We start from the raw sequence: 27,011 nt of genomic DNA, 5'->3' as shown, positions 1-27,011 counted from the left end.
CTAAACACCACTTTCTGAAAGCCTTAAAGGCAACTACGAAGTGATCTTGCGACTGGGGGTCCAACTGCCCCACACTGACCTTTGTACCTTCTTCATGTAAACTCAGACACAAGATAGTCAAAATTCTTTTTATTCTAGAAGTAGGACTGCTTGATGTAATCCATTAGAAATTTTCTTCACATACTATATATATTAAGAATGTGATTTATAAAGCACAAACATCCCAGAAATTCCTTTAATTGAGCAGGTATATTTTGAGCTTCCTCATGCACCAATTCAAATCATTATCAAAATATTTGCAGCTTGGCAAATTCACACTAATGATGAACTCATTTAATTGAAAAGTGCACTTCATTTCTGTTTTCCAATTGTCAGTTTATAATTTTTTGTTTAAATATTTAATCCTTGAAATAAATTAAAAAACCTAAAAAAGGCAGCTTCTTTGCTGAGAAGTCATTTCACCCAATAAAAATGCTGATTGCTACTTGAACATAATTACTTTTTAGTTGAATCAGGATGCAAAATATCTATTATTAATACTTTATGAAAAGGAAATACTTGTTTATTTCCATTTCAAGACATGTTTGCATTACTTGGAATACAAATTTTTTTCTACTGAAATACTGCTTTTTAAAAGAAGAAAAATTCTTTGGGTCCATTGAGATCTTTTAAAGAGAAGTTTGGCATTAATCTCATAGCCCTGTGGCTCCTAAACAAAGAATGATTTCTGCTTTCCCAGCCTTAAATTCCCACTGCTGTCATTGTGTAGTATCTGCTTTAGTATTAGTTTATCAAGTTCTGTTTCTGAATAAGACAGTAAATCAATAGAGCTGACAAAATGAAGCTGCTGATAACTTCTCTATTAGTGAGCGTTCTCATACGGAGCATCACCACTGCATCCATCATGTAATTCACCACAAATCACAGAACAGCATTACAACCATCCACAGTGAATATTTAATACTACCTAATATTTTTTAAATTTTGGAATACACCAATATATTTAATTTATTGAATAATTAGCAATCGATGGATGTGTTGTGCTCATTGTGCAGTCAGGAATAATGTATGTCAGGAAGATTTACCAAGGCAGATCTGTGCCACTCTCTCTGCTGATCTCCAGATTATAAAACCAGTCAATGCAGAGCCACTATGTCACTGTTTTTTGTGTCTCCAACACTCACTGTAGTCAATAAATACAGCTGTGGAATGATACAAAGGGTAACTTACATGAGTAGTATCCTGCTTAATGTTAGCCTTAGGAATGAATTACTATGCTTTGTATTTGATAAAAAAAGCATATCCATCTCAGAGAGGTGACATGTATTTACTCCAATATATTTCAGCAGCAAAACAGCCTCTACTTCACTAAGGATTAGTACCTAAAGATATAATCAAAGTGACACATACAGCTGGGTTAGGAGGGGGGAGAGGGGAAAACCCATTTGATTGTACTCATGGCTGACACTGAGTTAAAGAAAAAAAAACAACTCCCAGTTCATCTTCTCATAATTATTGTCAGTACTTCAGAGCACTCATTTCAAAGCTGCTAGATAACTAAGGCAAATAAAAAAGCCTCACTGGTCCTGGAATACAGTGAACATGAAACTGAAAACCGGACACTGAGGTGGGATTATTTTGAAAGAATTGTGGTTTAGATTTCTTTAATCAATCAGCAAAAGCACAATTAGAGGACCCTATCTAGTTTTGCACTGTCTTTTAAAAAGCTATTAATTGCTGATAGTAATTTTTACTTCCAATTCGTAATTTCTCCCCCCTCTCAAAGAGGCGAATGTATTCCCTAAAGCTCTTAACACAGTTAGATTTTATACATTGCAAGAAGGTTTAACTATTTTTATTTCAAATATGCACCAAGGCAATTTATTATCTAAAAAGACACAGTTACCAAAGCAGTTTGGCACTTTTCCTATCTAGTCGATGTTTGAGTAAATATTCATCAGCTACAATGCCTCTGGTGAACCACTGGGCTGTCATCTCATATTTGATCATCATAACCCACTTCAATTTCATATTTCCATAGATTATCATTAAAAGCATACATTCCAAATATTATTACTGAAACCTAAGCCACAAATATATTTTCTATTACAGTAAGAATTCATGTTTCTTTCACCAGTGAGGAAAAACCTGAAGGCCATCAACCTGAACAAACTACACTCGCCCTGCCCCTGTTCCAAGCTAAAGCCACTTCCCTGAAAACCCCCAAAAATTGTTACTCCTCTGTTCTTAAAAGCTTCCAGGGACTGGTTCCTTATCTAAGCCTGATTTGATGCCTAAAAATCTCCCACATAGTTACTAAACATTGTTATTTATTTTTCCAGCTCCTTATGGAGAGAAACCATTCTGTCCATGTGGTTGTATCTTACAGCAGTTACCTAAATAAAGAGATCGCTTTTTGTGTAATACTACTTAATTTATTTGTTTGCAAGCCTCCATAATGAGGCTGAGTAATGTACCTTCTTCAAATTACGTCAGGATTTTTTAGTCTTCTGATCCTGTTGTACTGCACAGGATTTCTTTTCACTGATGGCCTTTTATAGCCCTGATAATATTTGCATGTGTAAAGTTTATTTTGATTAGGCATTGGCAGAGATTCATCCTTCATACATCTCAGTTTCTGGGCCAACAACAGTACTTAATGTCACATGAATTGTGCTAAATCAATGCTGAGATAATACCAATGTACTGTTTCTGAAAACCAGTTTATCTTCAGAGAGAAAAGACAAAGCAAAAAGTCCAAGGCAACCCACAAGATTGAAGCATAAAGAACTAAAGACATAACTGTATTTCAGGGACAATAACTTGATCAAAAGAAAAACCTTATCCAAATTAATTTGTAATGAAATAAAATTAAATAATTACTGAGGAATTAAATTAGCCTTTTAAATATTTCTAGAAATTTCCTTCTTCAAAAAGAGTTTCACATGAGGTATGTGCTTACATCTGCCATTCACCTGATCTTCAAATTCTTAAAAGTTTCACAATAACTTTGCCAACACCTTTCAGCCGCATACTGATGCTAGATTAGAGGATGAGCAATCTGCTCCTATTCCAGGGCACCAAGATATTTTGCCTACTTTGCTACAAAAAAACAACTTAATGGCACAGTGACAGCCCAAGATTCCAGCTCATGCATATTAACTTGCTTACTTTACCATCTTCTAATTCCTGACCTCAAAATTACTTTGAAGAACAGCAGTGGGAAGAAATGCAATTCTACTATTAATTCAAATACTTTTTAACATCTGAACAAAATTCAGCTGATTCATCAAGTCAAAGTTGCTGACTGTATGGCATTAGTTATTTAGTTTTAAACTGAGAAATAACTTTATCCCACTGACTAGGCCATTAAACACACACGGAAGGAAAACTCCTCAAAGAAGAATTCATCTTAAGGCTATTGCAACCTCTGTCTGCAAGAAAAAACTGGACTATTTGACTTGTCTGACCATTATGTTTGATTAGAAACCAGGATTCTTCCTGCCTGTCTCCTTCAGTGAGCTACCATTGGCAGAAAAAAGGAAACGATCAAACCAGCGGCAGAATTGGATGCAGAAACTGAGATCACATCAGTCAGGTAAGTACTCCACCCACAACACTCCAGTATAAACAGATTTTAACCACCACTCTTTTCACACAGGTACAGTCTATGGATTATCATAAAGACAAGAGAATTCAGTAAAAATAAAATAGGACTTGGTCCCTAAAGAGCAGGAAAAAACCAGCTCAAAATGAACTGAAAAAGCTGTATTTTAGATGGGGTTTGACTCATATTTACACTTAACAAGTTTGGCTGGGCCATTACAGCACAGAAGAGATATTTTACAGCACACCACCTGAGAATAAGCAGTGTTTCCAAAAGGCCTACACACAAATGAAACAGGAAGTCTGACTCTTCAGTTTCTCACAGGTACACAGCAAAGACAATTACTGTGTTTCTCAGAAGTTATCAACAGTAGTTTTGCCCTACAGTCTATGCAAGAAGACTGGGCAAAAACTAACAACATGTGAATTCCCAACGACTAATGTGAGGTAGAGGTTTGCAGTTTAACAGCAACAGTGAGAAAGAAAATATCTTTTATATGGTCAATAATGATACCAAGTGATCATATCAATTTCACTTAATTACCACTCCTAATTAAAAAAAAAACATGTTGAGGCAATGATATCATCATTAGAATTTACCATTTTTTTTGAGGAAAAAATATTCTTCAAACAATTTTTTATTAAGTATCAATGAAGTACAGATCTTCCTAAGTATCAAAAATTATTTAGATAAAGATGTCTGATGTTATGGTATCTGGATTAATATGCAGTACCTGTAAGATGGCAAAACTGCAATCACTCCTCTGAGACTAAAGAAAGTCTCAAAATCTCATCCTCTTGGTGTTTCAGAATAAAAAAATCCTGAGGTGAGGGAACAGCAGACTTAAGAACCAATGGAAGAAATTGTTTCAGCTACCAGAAACTTGGCAGTCACATCCTCAGGTCCTGCTTACATGAATTCAAATTCCCCTTGATGCTGAGAAATGTTTTTAAATTACAGTGATATATCAGTAGTTTTAAGAGTCGTTCTTACCTTCTGGATAGCCCTGGCCCATCTTGCTTTTGCAAAATTACCTCCATTACCTTGGTCTGTATTTCTCCTGAAGAAAAGGAGGGAAAAAAAAGAAGTACTCAGAACAGAAAAGTAATAAAATAAATAATTAAAAGATATGTGATCAATCTGTGGACGAGTGGATCAAAGTCAGATCCATCACTAACTCACCTTTGGATTACAGGGGTTTCCATTTAAGCTAAGAGTTTACTGGCTTGAAAAGACATGATCCCTGCTCCTCGCATTATCAAGTTGTAAAGGAACAGTAGCAAAGGAATACATTTCCCAATTACAGTGGCTCATAAATAAGGATTACAAAGTCTTTAACATCAAATAGCAGGAGGAGAGACAGAAAACAACTACAAAATCCAAACCACCAAGACACTGGAAAAAAAGGAAACCTATGAATTTCCTCAGTAAAGGCCTATCGCCTATCCTTGTGAGACAGAGACACTGTCACCAAGTCTTTGCCTACTGCACTAAGAGACTTACTGAGAAGTCAAAAAACAAAAACAATACTCCCTCTACCCCAAAAAGCACCACCAAACAAAAACTAACATTTACTCCAACCAATCTTTGAAATACTATCTATTGCATATTTGGTTGCCCTCACACAGAAGTTGCACACGTGCACAGGCCAATTATAATTAGGGCTCATTATTCAGCCATTTCACCACACCTGTGGAGAATGTTAGTTTAAACAGAAAAATACTGATTCCATTAAGGGCTGTTTAAGCACAGGTTAAAATAATTAGTGTAGACTTCACCACTCCTGCAAGATTGTAAGTAATTCAAAAGCTACTACCTCCTACAATACCAGTAAAGCTGCAAAATAAAAATTATACAGTAAAATTCCATGCATAGAATTTACAGAGGACAGTAGAAGCCTGTTTGCTAAGTGAAGTTTTTGCAGTATATTTATATTATACTTCAGTGCCATCCCTTGGTCTACACGTTACTATTTAATTATCTTGGACTTTTGGAACAGTGCTCTTTTATTTGAGGAGAAAAATGTTCCCTCTGATATGCACAGCTGAGTGCACATGATGCAAACTAAGTATGAAGAGGCTTGCCTTCCCCTGCCCTCATGTCTGAGGCGACATGTTTGCAGGTCCAACCTTTTTCCTCTTCACAACTGTTTTTTTCTTTTCAGGTAAATCAACCAAGTGACACTAGTAATTGGTCCACCCCACCCTGAAGTTTTAACTAGACTGGAAATATTGGGTAATAATTAACTTTCAGGATTACCAGGCTAATTAACTTCAAGGTCAGACAGAGATTGGGTTTTCAGAGCTAATTCAGAGGGAACCAAGAGAAACAGCTTTCCCAGCCTTAACTAAAAGTAAGTAGGGAAAAGAATATTCTAAAGTTTTGAGGCATCAGGTACAGAGGGGGACACAAACTGGTTTAACTGGTCTGCAGTATTTTTGGGAAGTCGCCAATCTACGATCAGACTGCTGAGCAGTCAGATCAGGCAGCTGAATACACTTCTTATGCCACTTAGAGACTCAGCAGAGATTGACACTGCAAGGAGCAGTTTCTTCCTGTCCACATCCTGCTGACACAGTGATGGGTCCAGTTGGGACAAACTGTTGTTAATTCTCTATTCAGATTTAGTGAAACTAATTAGTTACCTGGCAGAAAATTCTTTATCAATACTGAACAAAACTTCTGATGACACGTGCTTTGCAGGAATTCCAAGTAACAAAGCACACCATATACTGCTGGGAATCACCTGTCCTGCTAATTGAACTGCCACAAGGAACATATGTGCCAGGCAAATGCATTACTATAATTTTTTGAAACAAGATAAATAGCAGATTAGGGAACTTCACACAAACATTAAGTCAGAAAACAAGGGAATTGTATCTGATAATTAGAAGTGCATAAAATTCCCAGTGATTGAACAACAAAAAGTTAAAAAACAAATGATAAACGCCTTAAGAGTGCCTGAAAATCATACTGATTCCCCACCCCTACAACATAATGCCCAGCTGCAATCTCTGATGCCATGCAGGCCACAAGAACTACAAGCTGAGGAGAATTACAAGAAACACCTCAGGAGCAGTATAGCAATATTCAGAGCTGGTTAGCTCAGCAAGCAGCCCAGGTCAAAGTTTTGATGCACCGTGCATTAAACTCAGCAGGCTTTCACATCTCTTAGCCAGAAGGATCAAAATAACCAACCCTGTTGCAGTGGTTTACCAACCAATGACAGGTATGTGCAAAGGAATGCACAGGCTAGATAAACTCAAGGGCTCTTCAGTCGAGTTTATCAAAAGCTAAGGATTTTTAATAGAAAACAAAAGTTACACTGACACTTTTATTTAGTAAACGCTTTCCCCTCTTAATCTTGCTGGCCTAACACTCCCCTCCTTGGCCACAATTAACAATTGTTCACTTTCCTTTCAGTGCAAGGAAAGTACCTTCCTCTCCCTCATGTCTTTAGACTCCTTGATGGGTCTGAGATCTGATCACAGTGTGACTTATTGAAGGCATGTTGCTGTCTCTGCTAAAACTGATTCAGAAAGTCCCAGCTTGCTTTAACAGTTACTTTGCAGTAATATTATTTTAGTCTTCTGACTTACAATACCATCCAAAAAAATTACTTTATATCACAGAGAAATAGCAAACTCTTCTGTGTAGCTGAGAATCTGAGAATGAGTACTGGGAAAAGGAACTAATAACTACATAAACTTTTTCAGGCCACTTCAAATGTTTTGACTTCAAAATATGTAGAGGCATTTTGGATTTAACACTGTGGGATTTTCTGGTTATCTGATTAACTATTATTCTCAAACATTAATATATCCCTATTGCAAAAGGTTTGGTTTGCAGGATAGGGTGATATCCTGTTTTCATTATGATTGGAAGAATTTATTCAGTTCTATTAACCTTTCTTCTAAAGAACCACCAAAACCACAGTAATCCATACCTAAACTTTCAAAATTGCAATTCTTACCACTCAGAGCTATGAACTGGATTGTAAATTATCATTCAGATCTATCAAAACTACATCTCGTGATACTCATATTGTACACTTAATACAGTGCCAGTAGATAATAGCTTGTATTTCCCTCTATGTTGCCACAGAACAGCAGCTTTGGAGAAAGATTCTAATTTTTAAGGCCTGTCAAGACAGTAAATCAACTAAGTAATTTCCAGGTTTTTCTGATGGATATAGAGGTATTGCAAGGCAATGCTGCTACCTGAGAAATCCCTACAAGGTACATAATCTCCTCAGTGCTGCAGTAGCTACATTAGGGATTTCCAAATGGTAAGATGTTTATCTAAACAAAAGGAACATGCAATTGGGACAGAAGCTGATTGACAAGACCAAAGGCTATGGCAGGAGACAGGTGACACAAAGAAATACATGTTGATGTGAATAAGACATTATCAAGACATTGTTCTGCTGTCCATTGAAGTTGCATCTTTTAATCAATCTTGAATCTGTCAAAGTGTCATCTTGGATTGTTCCCAGAAAGCAAACAATGTCTATCTGACACTTAAGGAAACTTTGTGAATTTCTCCAGATTTTGCCTGGATTTGCCACTATTTGCAAAGTGGCAGCTATTTGCTAGACTCCAATTTCTCACCTATTTCAATGCTGTATCATTAAAAATCTTTTTTTTTCCTTCTTTTATACCCAACTAAAAAAATAAAAATACCTGTATTTCCTTCCCAAATGTATACTGGAAAGGCATATTTCTTCAATCAACTAAATTCAATTTTCTCCTACAGAATCTCTCTATTCATAACCAATGCCTAATATTTCAATTTTATTAAAAAGCCATTAAAGTCAGAATTATAGAAGTATTTGATTGAATATGCATGCAATAAACAAACAAAATAAATTGCTATGCAAGTATAATAAACTTATTCCAGTGAGATTTACCCTGCTTCTGAATAGAATGGTATCTTTCAAGGTAGCAGTGTATAGATGAAATATGACACAGAAGTAGGAGTCCAGTCAAACTTTCCATAAACATTTGCTGCTTTTCCCACAGCAACTCTCTTTTCTTTGTGTGCCTCTTTAGGTAGAGTTCTTATGCTCCCACCTGAAACGGCTGTGGTTTTTAAAGTTCAAGCCATACAGAGAAATGCAATTTCTTTGCAGAAGAATTGATGTCTGACAACTATTTTAGCTTTTCTGTAAATTTTATAGTAGTTTCAAGGGAATACTTGCACAGAGATTGAATCTTTTCAATCTTTTACACACAGCTATAAGCATTAATTAGATAAACTAGTTCCCAGAAGCCAAAAAGGTTACCTTAAAAATTTACTATTACTTAAGGTCTAAGTAAAATGTGTTAACCTCTATAGCAAGTAAACCTTTTGGGAACCCAAGATAAGATAACTCCATAACAGTAATAGACTTAATACAGTTACACAATATCAGAAACCTCTAAGAAGGCACAGAACTTAATTAATCTAGGTAAAAGCAAACTTCAAAAGATTTTCCTGTTCCTTTCAAACCTAAAGAATTTATCATGAATAATGTTACATTACACAGAATCTCAGAGAGTCTCATAATGATTTCTTATTTATTATGAAAAGTTGTCACCATAGTAAACTATATAAAACTATGAATATTAATAAGGGAGCCAATTACAGCTCAGTATCAGTTCATATCAGGATGCAACACAATCATCAGAACTCTCCAAATAACCACAAACAAAGTAGACACTTGTGAAAAGACTGAAAGTAAAGAAGCTCGTAACATCTGCTTACTGGGAGAAGAGGAACAGTATGGACTGGTGGGAATGGATACTGGAAGTAACCAAGAGTAATCTCTGCTGTATGACCAAGATACTTGCATTTTATTTTAATGTGTAATCTATTTTATAATTTGGTTTTGTAGATTATTTAATATATACAGCAGGACATAAAATTTGGCTGTGTATTTTGTGCTAGAGCTAGATATTATTCCTCCTTTACTGGAAGTTTTTCCAAGAGTCTCTCATCGCTAGATTGGAATACTGGCTCAAGCAAAGCTCTGCCTATGTACGCACTGAGCAGGACCCTGGACTCACTGCAGACCTGAGTCTGACCCTGCTGTGCTGTTATGGACCTGCCTGGCGCTCACTGCTGGGCCCTGCCCTGGCTGCACCACTGGCCCTGACCCCGAGCTCCAGGAGTTGCCAGTTTGGCTTTGGACCTGTTCCATCAGCACAGGCTTCTGCACTGTTGTTCGACCCTTGCTGCCATCCCCAGGCTTGCTGGTGTACTGGCTTGGGGCACTGGCTGCCCTGGCCCCGCCCTGCTGTTATCCTGCCTCACTGCCCCTCCCTTGGGAGCAGCAGCTCATCCTCGCTTACCTACAGCCTTAATCCAATCCTGCACATTTGTACAAACCCAGATAGGTATGAAGAGTCTGGCTTTCAGATGTGGCACAAAAATTGGATTCACAGCTGCATACTTCATACTTACTAAAAAACTTTAAATAGATTCTACTGAGAACTTCAGGATGTCAGTTAAAGCCTTTGACTTCCAAACCAGTCAAACAAAAATAACTAAACACAATCTATTTGGGATAACTTTAGGAAAGAAAATGTACCTCAGCATGTCACATCAGCTCACCATCACTTGTTCTAATCTGCAAATTGCCTTGCAAAATAAATGTGGTTTGGTTCCATTCTACACTTCCTAACAATTTCATACGTAATTAATTGGAGTTTCTTTCTGACAAAATCTTCAATTCCCAAAATTTTTCTCAGTTATCTCAGTGTCCTTTCTCTCAATCACTTTCAAGTAAAATATTTTCTCTCTGTCTTGTAAACTGCTAACTTACCTTCTTTTCCATTTTTTACTCAAAAAACCTTAAAATATACTAATAAAATGGGTAACAATTGTAAAATTTCCATAGTTATAGAGACATAAAGCCCATAAAAATTGGTTGAACTTCAAATTCATTGTATGGATGACGCTTAGCATTCTCCATCTCTAATTTTAAATTTTGTATTTCCTCTGCTGTACAGACCTACTGTATGAGTCTTTAAAATTATTTAGAATTTTTTTTTAAAGTTGTCTTTTTAGTACTACTTTTAATGGGATCAACAGCAATAGTTTTAGGCCACAGAAAATCTGAAGGAAACACATTTGAGAAAGGCAAGAGGGTGGAACTGAAATAGGAAAGGGCAGCAGCGCAGGAAGGCTCATCAATGAGCATGTGAGTTTGAGTGACAGATAAGAATTAAGCCTGGGGTACAGTGGAATGAACTCTCAGCATTGTGCTGGTACACAAAGGGTTTAATTTTACATAAGACTCTCACTAAAAAGATCTGCCTTACTGTAATTATATAAATTAATAACAGTTATTTACAGGTTTAAATGACTTATTTATTATACAGGAGTAAATATCACCTCAAGCTGAATACCTTCCTACCAACACTGCTTTCTGTAACTCAAGCAGAACTAAGCTGTCCGAGAGGCCAAAGAGCTTAAAGGAATGGTCTTTAATATGTGAAAACAGCTCAGACTCAGGGAAGCCTCTTGGTTCATGGGTTTTGATGTCAACAGTCCTTTTACCTTACCTTTGGAACACACAAGTGTTACGTGGCTTAAACCACCATCACTTTAGAGAACAGCCTCTGAATAATAATTAAATGTAAAACCACCAATCACTAATTATAATGTCAACTTCCTTTTCTATTTTGGAAACAATCTGCCAGTTCTGAAAGCTGGGAACCAGGGAATATTCATAGCCAAAAGCCTTGCAATGTGATAGACATCTTTTGTTAAATGCCTCTCTCTTTTTTTCTTTTGGATCTTATTTGTTTTGGCAGCAAATAAGAAGCAATAACATGTTATAGAAAATCGGTTATGCTTACCTGTTCTGTAATTTAAATTTGAGGACTCTCTCACTGAATGATTACAACAGAAAACAAATGTATATATTCAAATACTACCAGTTTAAACAGATGGCTATGCATGGAAATATGGCTTTAGTTTAAGGAGTTCATAACCTGTAGCCAAGAGGTGGGGGTGGAAATTTTCATGGTTTAGAAATAATTTTATGCTTGTCTATTATTTTTTTCTGTTATATAGACATGAATAATGAAACAGACAATGAAACAGATTACTGGAAAAATGGCTGTAAACTGATCATCTCAAATTAATTTAGACCTCAGCAATTGTTTGCTTCCCTCTGTATGGAAAATCAGGAAAGACTAATTCCATTTTTAAGAGGCCATTTAATGCTCATGATGTTTCAAGCATTAAGAAACTTTTTTATTTAGCTTAACCTGCTCAGAGGCTCAGATCTCTGCTGAAAGTGACAAGTCAGCACAGATGATATGCTAATGACTGGACATGTGCTTAGAACAAACACAGAGAAATGGCTCTTGAGCGCTGCCATTACTGACAGCTCTCACCCTGAGGAAGCACTTGTACTTCTCTGTAAATATCCTGAGAGGGCTGACTGGGAAATGTAAATGGTGAGGCTGACAGGCACCCAAGCAATGCTGTGGCACCCTGTCCACGTGCAGTCACTAACTGCATCCCTGAGGAGGAACTTTTCGTAGACTCTTATTTCCTAATTTTGTGCAGAAGTTACATGCACCAGGACCCTGCTTTATTAAAGTACATGAAAAGGTGGTTTAAGAGCATCAAGATGTTATTGTCTCAGAGAATACATAACTTAAAAATGTATTAGTTTTTACTGTATTTTCTGTCATGTTTGAGTTAATTTTCTAGTACCACTGCTGTTAGATATGATTTAAACAGGAGTAAAGTGCCTGCATTTCTGCTGCCTTTCCCAAGAGCCTTTTCTACCTCTCATCAAGGCAGAACACCTTTTGGAGTGTCAGCTGCTCACAGTGCCTTTCCTGCACTGCTATGGATAAAAGACACCATGAATGAAATGTAAAACAGTCTGTGACAGCTGCTACGAAAGCCAAAATGAACAGTAGAGGCAACTTTTATTTCTCACCAGCTTGCCTTTCAAAAGAAGTGAAGTGATTATTCCAACACAGAGAAAGCTCTCCCTGTTCAGAGACCACTGCTGAATGTTCTTAGAGGCTGACTGGGCTCCCTCCTGAGCATTCCACTCCACGCAGCAGAAGGTGACAGCAGAGAAATAATACAGTTGTTGCCACCTTACTCCTTGCCCCTTCCACCATCAAGGATCATCGTTTTGCACATTCTCAGAAGCAGAAAGACAGCAATTATCTTTTCCCCACCTTTCTTTTTTCCCACTGCGTTCTTGTTTGTCCAGAAGAAATAGATAGGAAATATTAATTCTCTCCTAGAAAACTTCCAGAAATGCAGGCTGTCTAGGTAAACACATTAGCTTCAAAAATAGAATCAAATATCTTTCCTGCATTCCAGATGAAATAGAATAGTTACAATACCCAAATTATGTCAGGAGTTGCTTCCCTTCCTTTCTTACTATTTCAGGAAATCACTATGGAATAACTGAACCCTATGCAGACACATGCCCAGGGATGAGAATAGGAGAGGTGCACATCTATTTGCCATAAAAACATAGAAAAGCTAATAAACACCTGTATTTTCTTTACAGGTTTAAGAGACTTGCACATTCCTGCTTAAAACAGTTCTACACGTATCATGCTGACATTCAGATATTTTGAAAAAATTAAAATCAACAAATGATATCACACAAGTCAGATGTGATGAGGTAAAATACCTGAGTTTGCTTTCTTGTATGCTGAGCCCACTTCCCATGGATGTCTGATTGTCATTTGTAACTTGATGTGAATATCTTGTATGTTGGAGGGGTGTCTCTGTGTGCCAGCCTCTGCAATCTAAATCTCTGTGGGTATCTGTAGAGAAGGAAAAAGCTTCTAGAAATCTTTCAGCCCATTTTACTTCTAAAAGAGAAAGCAATACATAAAATTAATTATCTTAATTCATTAAATCTATAGTAATAGGGAATTATCAAATCAACTGCAAACACTGTAATGGTTAAATCACTTGCTACAAGGACAGCAGAAAGAGTTCCAAGATGATCTCCTGATTGGCACTCTAAAAACTTTGAGAGACCTAGGCCAGTAACTTACTTGTTATACAAAGTTACTTTTACAGCTTATAAAATTACCTATTGCTGGATTAGGAAAAAAAATATCTTTCTAAATTTCCCAGTTCAACTTGCCATGTATTTTTTATGGCTCCATGCACAGCATTCTGAGAAATGGGGTTTTTTGTTTGATTGGATTTTGGTTCTGTGGGGGTTTTTCTGTATTTGCTTTATGTAGGGAATCAGGCTCTACTTTAATTCCACTTGCTATTGGCCTAGAACTGGGTTTTTTTTTTTTCCTCCCAGCTCTAGGCTCTTGGGAGAAACATGGCAAGTCTGCAACTGGAGAACATTTTGCTCTACAAATCATCCTATTAGCTTTAGTGAGAGGAAAGGGTTCACAATCTGACCCTGACTGTAAAGAAGCTTTCTTCCCTGATGATGATAAGAATTTGTGTGCCCACCTCTTTTTTCCATTTTTAAAGTTTTGCTTACAGATTGGGAATGATGCTTTATTTTGCATCACAGTGCTTACCCACACTAGGTAAACTGCCAGAAATTTATGTCATATCTTTTGCTCAAAGTGAACACAACACTGTTGCAAAACATGCAAAAAATAAAGACAACACTTTGGAAAACAGAATCTTTCCATTTTCCTACTGTATATGTTAATGCAGACTTTTAAATTGTAAGTATATGTGAATTATGATACTAACTAAAGTAGGCTGTACTCAGAATTCTCTACAGTGATGCATGAGTTTTCACAGTCAGTATATTATGATTTTTCAGGACTTTAATTTTTTGCTGATCAAAGTTATATTAGAACAATTAATTTTCTCACTTGCTAATCCCTTGGCATATCAATGCATTAGTATGGTGACTAAGACAGAAACACGGATTAAATCTCATCATTGCTACTTTGTTCCTGTTACTTCACTTGCTAATTAATGTGTATGAAATTTGTGATAATGAGTTGAATTAAAAGCAAGCCTGAGATGTGAGTTCTGCATGATATTTTCCAAAATCATTAATGAAGTAAAAGGTCTGTTGACTTTTAGTAGGCTACTTAGCAAAATGACATCTTAGCTCCCAAGATACACAAATGATTTTCCAAATTACAGCTATTACAAATTACTTCAATAAAATTACCTTTAATTTCTTAGATTATACTCTTTATGCAAGATATTAAAATGTTAAGGAGCAACCTACCTATTTCTAGTGCTGAATTCAAGGAAATAGTAAGACACATGCTTTAAATTTTCTTGTTATCTCTTACAAGAAATGCCACAGCATATATCACAGCTGAGACAGCCACAATACACAAAATATCCCCCCATACAATTTCAGCAGGCTTTAGGCATTTGCCCATACAGAGTAACACACACCACTTCGGAAGGCTGCAATTATCTGCCCCTTCTTGTTCTTTAGCCCAGCCTTTTCTACCCCTCATGCTGATGCACTGCACCTGTGTGCCCTCTGTTCCCTTTGGTGGTTGGTCAGTGCCCCTGGGCACTCCATGGCTCACTGCTGGCAGTGCTGCTCACCTGCTTTTCACAGCTGTAGCCCATTGGGGATGAGGCTCGGCCACAGCCCCACTCCCAATCACCACAAACTGTGTACCTACAAAGAAAGACCTAAAAAACTTGAAGGAAAATTATATTATTTCATAAACCCCTGCTTACCCTTTAAAAAATGTGACTTTTAGAGACATGAAAAATGTTTGTAATTCAACTGCAGTGTTTATCTAAAGTCAGTATTTTATTACTGTGACTTTGCTTGCAGAATTTTAAATGTAGTAGGTATTCATTTTACTTAGCAGCTTTTTAATGGAGCTCAGTCTAGCTGGCAACAGTAAAATGTCTACTTTATTGCTACCATAAATGACATTAGATGATACTTCTAGAAAAGGCACTGAACTACTGATGAGAACACATTTCCGTGTTACTTCATGCAGGATTTCAAGTCCAAATGAAGTCATACTATTAAAAGAGCATGGGAGGCTCTTATTTCTGCCCATTATTTGGCATTCTCAAATGAACATCTTCCAGGAAGATGTCAAAAATAACTGCAGTCTTCTACCTTTCCAGTGTAATTTGTCATAATAAAGAGGCTGCACTGATTCCAAAAGTCAATGAGAGATTGTCAGGTGCTCATAACTGATCTGAGTCATTCAATAGGACAAGCAACGAAAATACCCTCACCAAACCCCAGGTAGATGATAATCCTGGCTTTCTCAAAACCCAAGATTTATTGCTTTTGAATTCTTGCATCTATGAAGAAAACTACAGCGTAAGAGTGACCTCTACAGGATCTTCGTAACTTTCCGTGACTACAGTCCCAGGGTGTGCCTTGGGAACTTTCTCAAATATATTTGTTTGAAATCAGAAGACGAGCTTCAACATACAAACCAACATTCTCTCCAAGCAGCAGCCTGAAATAACCAAAACTCTGAATTTACATCTTGTAAACACACAATTAGAGTTCCTATTCCAGATTTACACTAGGTTTCTAGATACAACAATGACGTAAAGACATAGTTAAAACATTCTGCTAATCCAACATATCAAAAAAATCAAAGCAAACAAAAACCTGAATGCTAACAGGGAAGAGGTTATATTTCAAAGTTTTTTTGGTCAAGTAGCAAAGAAGTAAATTTTGTTTAAAAAAAAAAAAGAAAAAGAAAGGGGAGAAAAAAGGTAGACTTGTAAGGAACTAAAAAATAGTCCACAGTCACTCTGTGAAAAGATATGTATTCCACCTGGTGTATTAACATTCCACCTGCAATGCATTCATGCAGACTACACCAAAAAGCAATCTACCAAGGTTAATCAAAGACAATGCATTTAAAAATTAAATTAGACAGTCAAAGAGCATACTATTGGTATAACTTCTAGTCCTCCTTTTAATATAGTTTCTTATTCACCTTCTTACAGACCAAGTCATATGGATGGACTGATAATCTTAGTAAAGTCAATCTCATTGTATTATATCTGGAAGTAACATGTGGTGACGTATTATTTGAAGTTCAGTTTCTGTTTCTACCTTCATATATATAGAAATGTAAGTAGTTTCCATCATCATATGCACTAAAGGCAGACAACCTTTGCTAGGAAGGTAAAAAATGCTGTGAAGGTCTGGATTTTATTAAAACTTATATTGTGCATTGGTCAAAGCTAATGTGCTGCTGTAACACACAGGCTCTAGTACTGACCCTGAAGGAGGTACTTCCTTCTTTAGCTCTGTAATCCACATGTGGATCACCACTAGCTACTGAAACTGCTCATCCAGCTCCCCTGTGGGATGTGGTTCCTACTTACCAGAAACAATGATCAGTACTTATTGTGAAAATACTCTAGTGATGAAGAGGCATTTAGGATTCTACAGAAAAACTGCTATTTGTTGGTGTATTTCAGGAACTCAGGTGAAATGACAGGAACTTAGAGAGAAATAGAATGGCTGGAATGCTGGGCCTTAATCTGTAACTCACCAAATGGTAATGCAAAGTAGATATCTAGTAAGATCTCATGAGAAGTTGGCGTTTTTGTGCCTTGAATCTCACTTCCATTTTTTATTACTTCAGAATGCAATCTCCACCAGGAACCTGGGCCTTCCTAGAAAAAAACAGGTTATGGAAATTATATGGGCAGGATTTATAGCATTATCCACTTTTTACTGAATGAAGTTTCCCCTAAGTTAGTAGGAGCTCCTTTATAACACCATTTTAGTATTTTCCAGCTTTGTGGATGTACTAGGACTTCAAGTTTTCTCAGACATCAAATTCAAAATATAAAATTTGCACAACAATACAGACAAATAGACATTAAGGGTATCAGATAATTAAGACACAACAAATATGAATAGTGAAAATTACTCTTATCAATGAAGATTTTCCAATTCCCCTTTGAACTGGTGCCAAACTAGTACACTCTAGCAAGACTGAAACAATCCATCTAAGTTAAGAACCAAGCCAAAAAAGTGCTTCTAAACTAACACTCCCTTGTAGGTTATTTCTGAGTTATCAAGCCCAGAACAGAACTGCAGGGTTAAGATCAGGAGGATAAATAAATAGGAATGTTCCACAGTGGACTAATTATAAATGAAGGTTTAGAGGATCTGAAGAAATTAAGAAACCATCTATTATCTTGCATCTTTGTTTGTTTAAAGTTTCAGTAGCTACAAGCAAGCCACAACCTCTGTGTCAGCAAGTTGTAACTCAGCAACAGCTTGGGCAACAGAGCAGAACGACTTGCCCTGGGGCTTGAAATGGCACTTGGCAGCTGTAATACAGAGCCTCTTCTAATTTAAGTAGGAATTACTTTCTTCCTCTGCTTCCATTTTCTGAGAAGAATCATTGAAATGTCAGCTCAATGTATATATTAATATTTATTAGTTCCTGTGAAGAAATGGCTATAGAGTCTGATGAGAGATACTGCATGAAGTTATTCCCTGATTTTCTTACCTTTACGCCATCTTCAATTGCATTTTTTATGTTTTATAGGTATTAAAGAAGGCAAGCAATTTTTATTTGCAAGGATTAATTTAATCTTTTCTAATTCACAGTTACTTTAAAAACAGCCTCCAGGGACTACACGTATGAAAGCATATTTATGATTGGGAGAATTGTGGATTATTAGAATAGAATACCTCTTACCATTGCCGCAAAATTTTATAAATTTGGAAATTGCAGATTACTTCAGTATTTCCACACTCCTAGAAACCTTTTTTTTTTATTATTTTATAAAATAAGAACTCCCTACTGAAAGCAAGTATAGCCATTCTGGTGGCCAAGTGACTATGGCAGATATGTAACTACTGTATTGACCCAGTTTCCCCACTCACCTTTTCCTTTTTCCTCACTGTACTAATAATTTCTTTTGTAGCACCACAGGGCACATTTCTGTTTTCCTCTTTGAGACCATGGTCAATTCCCATGACAAAGAGAACAACAGCATTTTGCCTGTTTTAGTAGAGATTTACCCAAGGTCACAAAATGAAGAGCCAGACCATGGAACTTGATCTAAAATTCTTTCACTCTAATCATACAAACCAAACATGCCTGCGTCTCTAATTGTTCCTAAGTTCTGCTGAACCCTAACTCACCTTCTGTGTTATACCTGGCCCGGGATCTGAGCCATTTCTCCAGGGTATATGGCTGATGCATACCAGTTGTCACTTTGAGAGCCACGTGTACATTGTGCCTTAACATTACAACTGAAGCAAAGGAGTTAGAAGTATACACTGATCACAAATGCTGTTATCTGGGGAGTCCAAGAATGGGAAATTTATTGGATTTTACTCAGTGCTTTATATTTCCACAGCAAGTCAACTTACATCTGTTGCATATTCCACAGTGGCAAGGGGAATCCATAAAACTCCTAAAATGCTATCCCAGAGCAAGCCTTTCTTCCACAGCTCTATAATGAAGCCCTTTCCATCAGCATGGATTTCACTATAAAGAATGAATACAGAGATCATTAAAATGAAAATGTAATCTCAACTGCTCAGCAATCTATGATAGCAATTTATTCTTATCTTCTTACAGCAGATACAGAGACAGGGGTTTTTCAATATACCTGTAAAATACAAACTAGCAGGATGAACACATGTGAGACTGAACAAGCCAAACCTCAAGTCTTATTGTTCAGGATTGCCCTTATGAAATGATGAGGACAGTTCTGCTGGAACAATGGGAAGACATCTCTCAACTTCAAAAGTTGCAGATCCAGACACTATTTTAGTTGTAATTGAAGGGTACATGTATTTTATTACTAGCTGGTTTTAACCAAAAAAATACCATACCACAACCATATTTTGCAAGAATTCAAAATCAACTTTTACCAGGCTGTATCACTCCCACATGACACTGAATTAAGAGGGAGGTCATTTCCTCAGGGAATGCTCCCTATCTCAAATCAACCATTATCTTCAGAAAAATACCAGTTCTGTAAACATGAACAATATAATAAAGTAGGTATTGGTGTCTCTGCTGGACTTATTTTATGTAATCTCCATTAATTTTAAGTAGCAAAACTCATCTTCAACTTATTTGCATGGGGTACTGCAGAGCATTACTGTGCACTTAAAGTCATCAGGAAAAGAACAAATGAGATCAGAGAATGGTAGGTGCCACCTCTGAGATAGCTACTTAAATCATCACATTGCTCTCAAAAACCATCCCGCATCAATGTCCAATTTTTTGTTGTACTTGCTTTACGCAACTGAATAGATAAACTGAATTTTTGTTTTATTCAGCTTTTTTCTTTACAAATATGTTACCGAAGACAAATTACAAATTTTTATGTTCTAGTATTTTTAGACCACAACCTTTAAACTGCCAACTGAATAGTGAAACTGCAGATTGAAAGGTTAGGCAATATGCAACTTTTAAAATGCAAGCTGGCAATGTCTGCAAGTAATGGAACAGTTTTTACTGGCAGACATGGAGTGAGAGTCCTTAAGATAATGAACTATAGTATAATTAGCAAAATCTAAATAAATATATTGGTAAATGCTAGTTTATAATCCCTTTTCAAAGTCTGCTGTGTTGTATAGATGAGTAGGCAGCAGATGGAGCTACAGGAACCTCATAATGCAATTGCTACAAAGGTGGTTTAGTATTTGATAATTAGTACATTACAAATTAAGAAAATAATCCTAATGAATTGCTCATTTTAAATGATGGCATGGAACACTCCTTTACATATAATAGGAACAAAAGCATATAAACAAGAGCAAATCAAATGTTTTAAATAATACTGTTACACATACCTCAGGAAAACTTAGAGGTTAGGTTACACACTCTCACTTTAAAATATTTTTTAATTGCCTCCTGCACAAAAGGTAACAGACAGGGCAAGTGCTGAAATTTAATTGATCTACTTCCTGAGAAATTTTTAGACTGTCACACAACCCATGCCCAATGGTTTATAGAACTATTATGTCTAAATCTGCAAAGTTCTGAAATAATCACCATAGCAGATTATTATCATAGAGGATTGATTCCTCTACACTGAAACATGACTATCTTTTCTACAAGTGAAAGTTGCAGTATCAGAATGGTGTTTAAAAAGGTCAGCTATTGATAACAACTTTTATTAACGTTTTCAAACCCAGATATGATCTTCCTCTTTGGATAATTGAGGCTGTGGCTCTGAACAGTCTTTTGGAGAAGCCAGCTGACCAGAGTGCTGGGGAGGAGTCAGCCCCAGATTAAGATTAGTTTGATGTGGTCAGAAGTCAAATTTTTTATGACTTCTATGATATGTCATTCTATCTATGCAGAAAATGGCATGTAAAAAAGGTACATATGTTCACCTAATGTTCTTCAGCAACTCAGAGTCTCCACTAAGCAAGACAGCAGTTTGCTACAGCTGTCAAGAAATCAGGTACATGAAACCAAAAGAATATTCTCAAATCAACCATTATCTTCAGAAAAAACCTGTGATGAAGATAAGGTCCTAAAAGGAGATTAAGAACATAGTGCATTATGTGAAATAACCAGGAAGGGAAACTGGAGAAGCTTTTAGAAATTCGATTTTTATTACAGAATAAAGTAAAATTAGGAAGGAGTGAGTTATTTCAATCAAAATTTCAGTTTCAGCATAAAAAGTATATTTACACATTTTGATAACCAGAAAGTATGGGAAAATGATGCAAAACAACTCATTCTTTCAACGAAAAATTAAAATACTTGGACTAAAGAAAACTACAATTGTAAAAGGACATTCTTCATAAAAATAACTAAAGCAAACTAAATGTTTAATTCTGTAAGCATATTTCAACCATCTGCAGACCTCAAGAATAAAAGTTATGTTTCCACAACAGGGGCATGATCACAGAGAAAGACTTGTGCCGGGAAAAAGGAGGGAAGAAAAACATTGGAGATTGATGTACTAGCTCAGAATCTAATGGGATTTTTTTTGGTTTAACTGCTTTGGAAATTGAAAGCAGGTTTCCTCAGAATAAAAGTGTAAAAGTGTTTGTACCCTCCTAACCACTGAGGTGAATATAAGGCTCTACAGAAAAGAGAATAACAACTGAATAACAAGATGGAGAGTGGAGTGAAGTGGGCAAAGATCTGCAGACAAAAGTGAGAATCAGTATGAGTCAATGATAAATAAAGTACCTAAACTGGCTGTTAAGTAAATAAAGTATAAAATTCGAATAATTCATAATGAAACTGAGCGAACAAAAATCAATTTGTGTGAGGATCAGTTTGAATTCTTTAGGGTCTCATTTCTTGTATTCCTAAAACATGATATAAAATTAAATTTGGAGACATACTCTTCCCCTTGTTGACTGCTGGCATTTACCTGCCATGTGGCTTGCAAATTTAACTTGTATTCCCCAGAATTAGTCTGGCACCTTTTCTCTGGGCTGGATACTTTTTCCTTGCTTTTGTGCTCTGTACATGACCTCACATGCACTAAACTGTTCTGCACTACACAAATACAGCAAAGATACAACAAAATCAATTGACAAGAATTCCCTTTTACTTACAACATGAAGTCTTGTTCCCAGCAAGGCTCCCTTCCTCTTCTATCTACTGTAGTGCTTTTTAAATTTTGGACTTTTAAAACTACATATGTTTTGGATGTATCTGAAAAACAAATAACCAGCACATTAAACCCTACCTAAATTTCTTCCAGAAGATGAAAACACAACCATATGGCAGAAAGGGTTTAAGTCATATCTTATACACACCTCCACTAGTGTGGGTCAAATACGTGTATGTGAACAAGGAAATTCTTAGCAGTTTTAGTAGGACTAGGTCAGGAAAATCTCTGCCTATGACAGGTGGGAGAGAACCTGCAATCCTAAATGTGAGTATTTTAAAGATCAGCTTCTAGACACAGCTTTTTACTGTTCACCAATCTCTGGCAGTTCTCACAAGAAACCACTGCACACTCCTTTTTTGCAAATGAGGAAAATTTTTTTTGCCTTTTGATACAATAATACTGGAGACTGGCTGCCAGGCTTCTATGTCCAATTAAGGCAAGGCCATAGACTTGTAATAAATAAGTCGGTCTTTGTGCATGAATTGAGTTCTGTGTATAGATGCAGCAGCAAAATGGGTTTCAGGTGCAGTCCCAAATGAACTCATAGATTTTTATAAATGACTCTGTAAAGGAAGAGTGTGAGTATTCATAAAATCAGACCTAATAAGCAAAAAGAATAAAATTTTTAGAATTCCAAAGTGCTTGAAAATATCCCTGACAAAAAAAAAAAAAGCAACGATCTGAGGGAAAGCCCAATCCTGTAGGGCCTGACGCAGGAATCTAAGGCTGCAAAGGCACATTCTATCATCTCAGTGAACATGGCTTTTTAGTTTGCATGCATGTAAAACATCCTTCATTACCCTCCAGCATCCTAGGCAAGGATTAACACTGACACATGACTAAAAAAAAAAAAAAGGACTTCTTTTAATACAAGCACTGCCAAAACACGTATATACAAGACATAGTCAAGAACAGAATTTGTGAACTGTCTGTATTACCAGAGGGCAATCAAAAAGAGCTGGAGGGAAGTTGTCAGTGTCTACAATAGATCACTGAATAGGTTGTATCAAATTACACTGCTCTTAAGAAAAGGTGTGAAGGAGAAGCGTTGCCTGTGTACATCCTGGATGGAGATCATATTATCAGGAGCAATTATAATATTTGACCAAAGAACTAAAGATATCATGTAACGGAAATTTTTTTTTGTAATAAAAAATGTCAACAGTGCCTGATGTTATCTATTTATTTTCTATAACTCAGTGGACCAGTCTTCTCAAACAGGGCTTTGTTTTTTATATTGAAAAAAAGTGACAAAGTCAATATGAATTTAGGAGTCTGGTGACTTAGGTGTGAGAAATGACACCAACAAGGCATGGTTCACACACCACTATTCTGAGTAACTAAAGGCAAACAAAATTTGCAAAATCTTTTGTAGTTGCAAAATATTTTATAGTTGGGAGAACTTGCAACTCAAATTTTGAGAAATTTTCAAAAGAACTCTAAACTGCTTGGCTGAAAAATAGCAATCTACAATGTCTAACGTCAGCCATTTAGAGCAGCCATGTAAATTAAAACTACAATAGCAGCTTCCCTCATAAATAAATAGAATCTCCTTTAAACGAAGCCATAAATTACAAGGTAGAAACTTAAATCCACAATTTTAGTGGTAATCTGTTTTATTGTTGCATTATTTCATATTCAACTCTAATTTTCCATTTATAAGTTTCCCATTACTATGTGCCACACCAGATGATCGAACCTAATCACCTGGTATCCTTTTGCAGCTTCTTTTCTAGCATGAAAAATAAAAAAATATCATGGACTGCCTGCATTATAGTGTTGCCTGAAACCCTGTCATCTCCTTTTTAAAACAGCCTTTTCTCCAGTAGTTTCTTGGCCTCTTTGGCTCTTCTCTAGATATAAATCTTACCCTTCAGTGCTTTTTGACTAATTCACCCTCTTTAAATGCCATGAGTTATGTCAAATAAGAAAATGTAGATACTCTACCTTTTAAATAACTGAATATGTAGCCTCCTTGAAGAATAACACTGCCAAGGGTGAATATCATTACAATACCCTGGTACTGGAGAGGAGCTGTCAATTTTGCTATATAATAAGAAGTTTTGTTTCCATAAAGCCATTACTGCAGCTTCCAACCCTTTACCTGTCAAAAACTGGAGGTAGATAATGCAATTTTTGTGAAAAGAAATAGGGCAGGATGTCCACCTACTCATATCTTCAGCTTTCAACCCAAAACAGGGGAGAGCAGCTTACACAAAGGAGTAAATAAATTACAGGAGAAACACAGTTTTGAGAAAAGTAGGCATTTCAAGACTGCTCTCATCCATCACCTACAAAATTTTTCTGCCTAAGGAAACATATCAACTATCAGAGAATATACCACTCAAACTTCACAGCATTTAAAGGAAAATTAAAGCTACTTATATTTTATCAAATTTTGATAATCATGTTCTGTAAATTATCACCTCTTGAGTACTAACAAAATAGAGCATTATAGCATTTTTTATTGCATTAGGATCTCAATGAAAGAGAAAAGACCTTTCAGTCTATACTTGGCATACATATTTCATAGCCTGTTGTTAGAAGAACTAGCAGCTCTTCCTGTCTCCATTCAGGTAACCCTTCTTTAGTCCAGACAACTTTTAACAATTTTAATTCACCTACATCTACTAGCCAAACATCTACTGGCAATTTTTTCTGCACTGATTAAGTCGTATATCAGCTTTTGCTGAGAAATAGCAATTACAAACTTCTTGAAGGCCTTAGATTCACAATCTACTTGTGTGTGAGAAACCTCTGGCTGTGTTTGGACTTTCTTTTCCATCATGGCTAAGTCTTGGTCCTGGAGACAGACTTGTGTAGACCTGGGCAGCTTGGTTTTACTCATATTTATTGTCTAGGGTACACACCTCATCACTATAACTGCCCATCAGTGTCTCCTGCCTGTGTTTCCTTACCCAGAAAAATCTGACACCTCCTCCTCCCCACCCTGGCTAAGCTAAAGTACAGTACTCTCCTTATCTTAAAAAAAGTTTCTATTGACCAATGACACATTTAGGTCATCAAATTATTTAAAAATTTGCTGTAGTGGAGATATATTTTATATATCGCTAATGTGCAAGACATTAACATTTCATAATTTAAAATTACAGGTTGTCTCAGCTCACAACTTTGGTGTCTAATTTGATCTTGAAAATATATGCATAATTCTTTATACATTTATTTTGTACTGTACTGTTGATCCAACATGTCAAAGTAGACCCAAGCTTAAATGATTCTTCAGTGTGATACAGAACCCCATGCCTAAGAAAGAAAAATGTAAAGCAGAAATTGAAGGGGGAACCAGACTTACCCGTTGTTTTATCCAACCTTCCTTTTTTCACTGTATTAAAGAAAATCAAACAAACCATATTATTAGTTTCAGATAATACCTTAACACTGTTTTCCAACAAGTTTTATGAAAAATAAAATCTAAGGGATTTATGTGATCTAAAAAAACTCAACCAAAACTGAAAAGAAGTAATCTTAAAGTATCACTGTGAGAAGATAATATGACTGCTTGGAATTCTTTGGGAAAGAAGACTTGTGAAAACTTTGTATTTTACAGGAACTTAATAAACACAGAGGGCAGAATGGAGGTCAGGTGTCCAGGAAGGGTATTATACTTACTATTCACTGCCTCATAATGCCAGTTCTTAATTCTTCCTTATAATGGTCCCAGAAGACTATATATAATCTAAAATAACTTTTATCACTTTACAATGAATCCTTTATTACAGTGGATTTATTCTGCCCATTAGAAAGGACATACTTGAGTAAACACCTTACCAAATAAAAAGTGAACACTTCAAATTCTGATTTTGTTTAACAACTTAAAGTTCCACATTAGGGTATCTCTCCCATTAATGAAAGAACATTTGAATATATTCATGTACACATCATACACTTTATTGCCATACTTAGGACCCAGTAATTGCCAATAAAACAAAATTATGAGTCCTCTACTTTACAATGTAAAGGTTCCCAAGAGATTGCCATTGTTTTCCAATATCCTTTCCATTTGCTTAATCACCTGTACTTTCCTCTTACTTGTTCTTGCTTTCATCTCTCCCTAAATATCCCTAAGAACTCTATGGAACTGCACCATATTTGGCAGAACGTCTGTCAGCCTGAATAATCCTATCATGTCTCATGCTCAGGAAACTTCCAACACAAATCCTGAGGGGCCTAAGTGTTGCTGAGCTACAAACAGAGGCCAAACACTGCAGCAATTCAACTGCTCTATGAGAGAGTACAATTTACATACTTCCCTTGGAGGAAGTACTGCAAGAAATATTCTCATATAAATAATCAACCCACAACTCCACTCTCTGAAGTTACTTGTTATAGCTACGTAATAAATACTTGTCACATGGATCAAGAAGATGGAGAAGAAACACCTACCTTTTACAGAGAGAAGTTCCATTCCAGCAGAAAAATATTTTAAAGACCACACATTGAAATTCAGGGGTTTTTTAATACAACAGAAAAGAAAAACTTTGGCTTGAATTAAATTACTCTTCTGCTGCTGCTCCCTCACTGCATGTGTGTTTCACTTTTGCAGCATGCTCCTCCCATAGCTCACATGGAGAGAAGCCAACCAACTGATGGAGCAGAGATGACAAATTGCTTCTCCCTCTTTACACACAGACATGGAAGAGGAAAGGAGAAATATTACAACTGCTTCCTTACCCTCATTTCCTCAGCTTCTATCTGCTGCATGCAGCTGTCTCTAATCTAAACACATTTCTGAATGCCATCTTTTCCTGAAGTAACGAACTCAGTGCAACTATTTTATTAAGAACACACTCTTGGAGCTCTTCAGCTTTGATTTTGATACTTGCAGGGCAACCAA

General features: G+C 36.3%; 1 protein-coding gene across 1 annotated transcript in view; it reads right to left on the bottom strand.

Annotated features, from left to right (window-relative positions):
- UNC13C (unc-13 homolog C) overlaps positions 1-26,715 on the bottom strand; it is a 165,152-nt gene extending 138,437 nt beyond the window's left edge. Inside the window, exons 1-7 of the mRNA XM_050978636.1 lie at positions 26,561-26,715; positions 25,470-25,499; positions 22,098-22,197; positions 18,930-19,047; positions 17,086-17,209; positions 13,269-13,404; positions 4,601-4,667 (exon numbers count right to left, since the gene is read on the bottom strand). Of these exons, the coding sequence (XP_050834593.1) occupies positions 4,601-4,667; positions 13,269-13,404; positions 17,086-17,209; positions 18,930-19,047; positions 22,098-22,197; positions 25,470-25,499; positions 26,561-26,582 (597 nt within the window). The 5' untranslated portion in view covers positions 26,583-26,715. The remainder of the gene's footprint in view (positions 1-4,600; positions 4,668-13,268; positions 13,405-17,085; positions 17,210-18,929; positions 19,048-22,097; positions 22,198-25,469; positions 25,500-26,560) is intronic.
- Between the last annotated feature and the right edge of the window lie 296 nt (positions 26,716-27,011).

This window comes from Serinus canaria, chromosome 10 (assembly GCF_022539315.1).
Source record: "Serinus canaria isolate serCan28SL12 chromosome 10, serCan2020, whole genome shotgun sequence".
Classification (NCBI taxonomy): domain Eukaryota; kingdom Metazoa; phylum Chordata; class Aves; order Passeriformes; family Fringillidae; genus Serinus; species Serinus canaria.
This window is presented reverse-complemented; position numbering and strand designations above follow the sequence as displayed.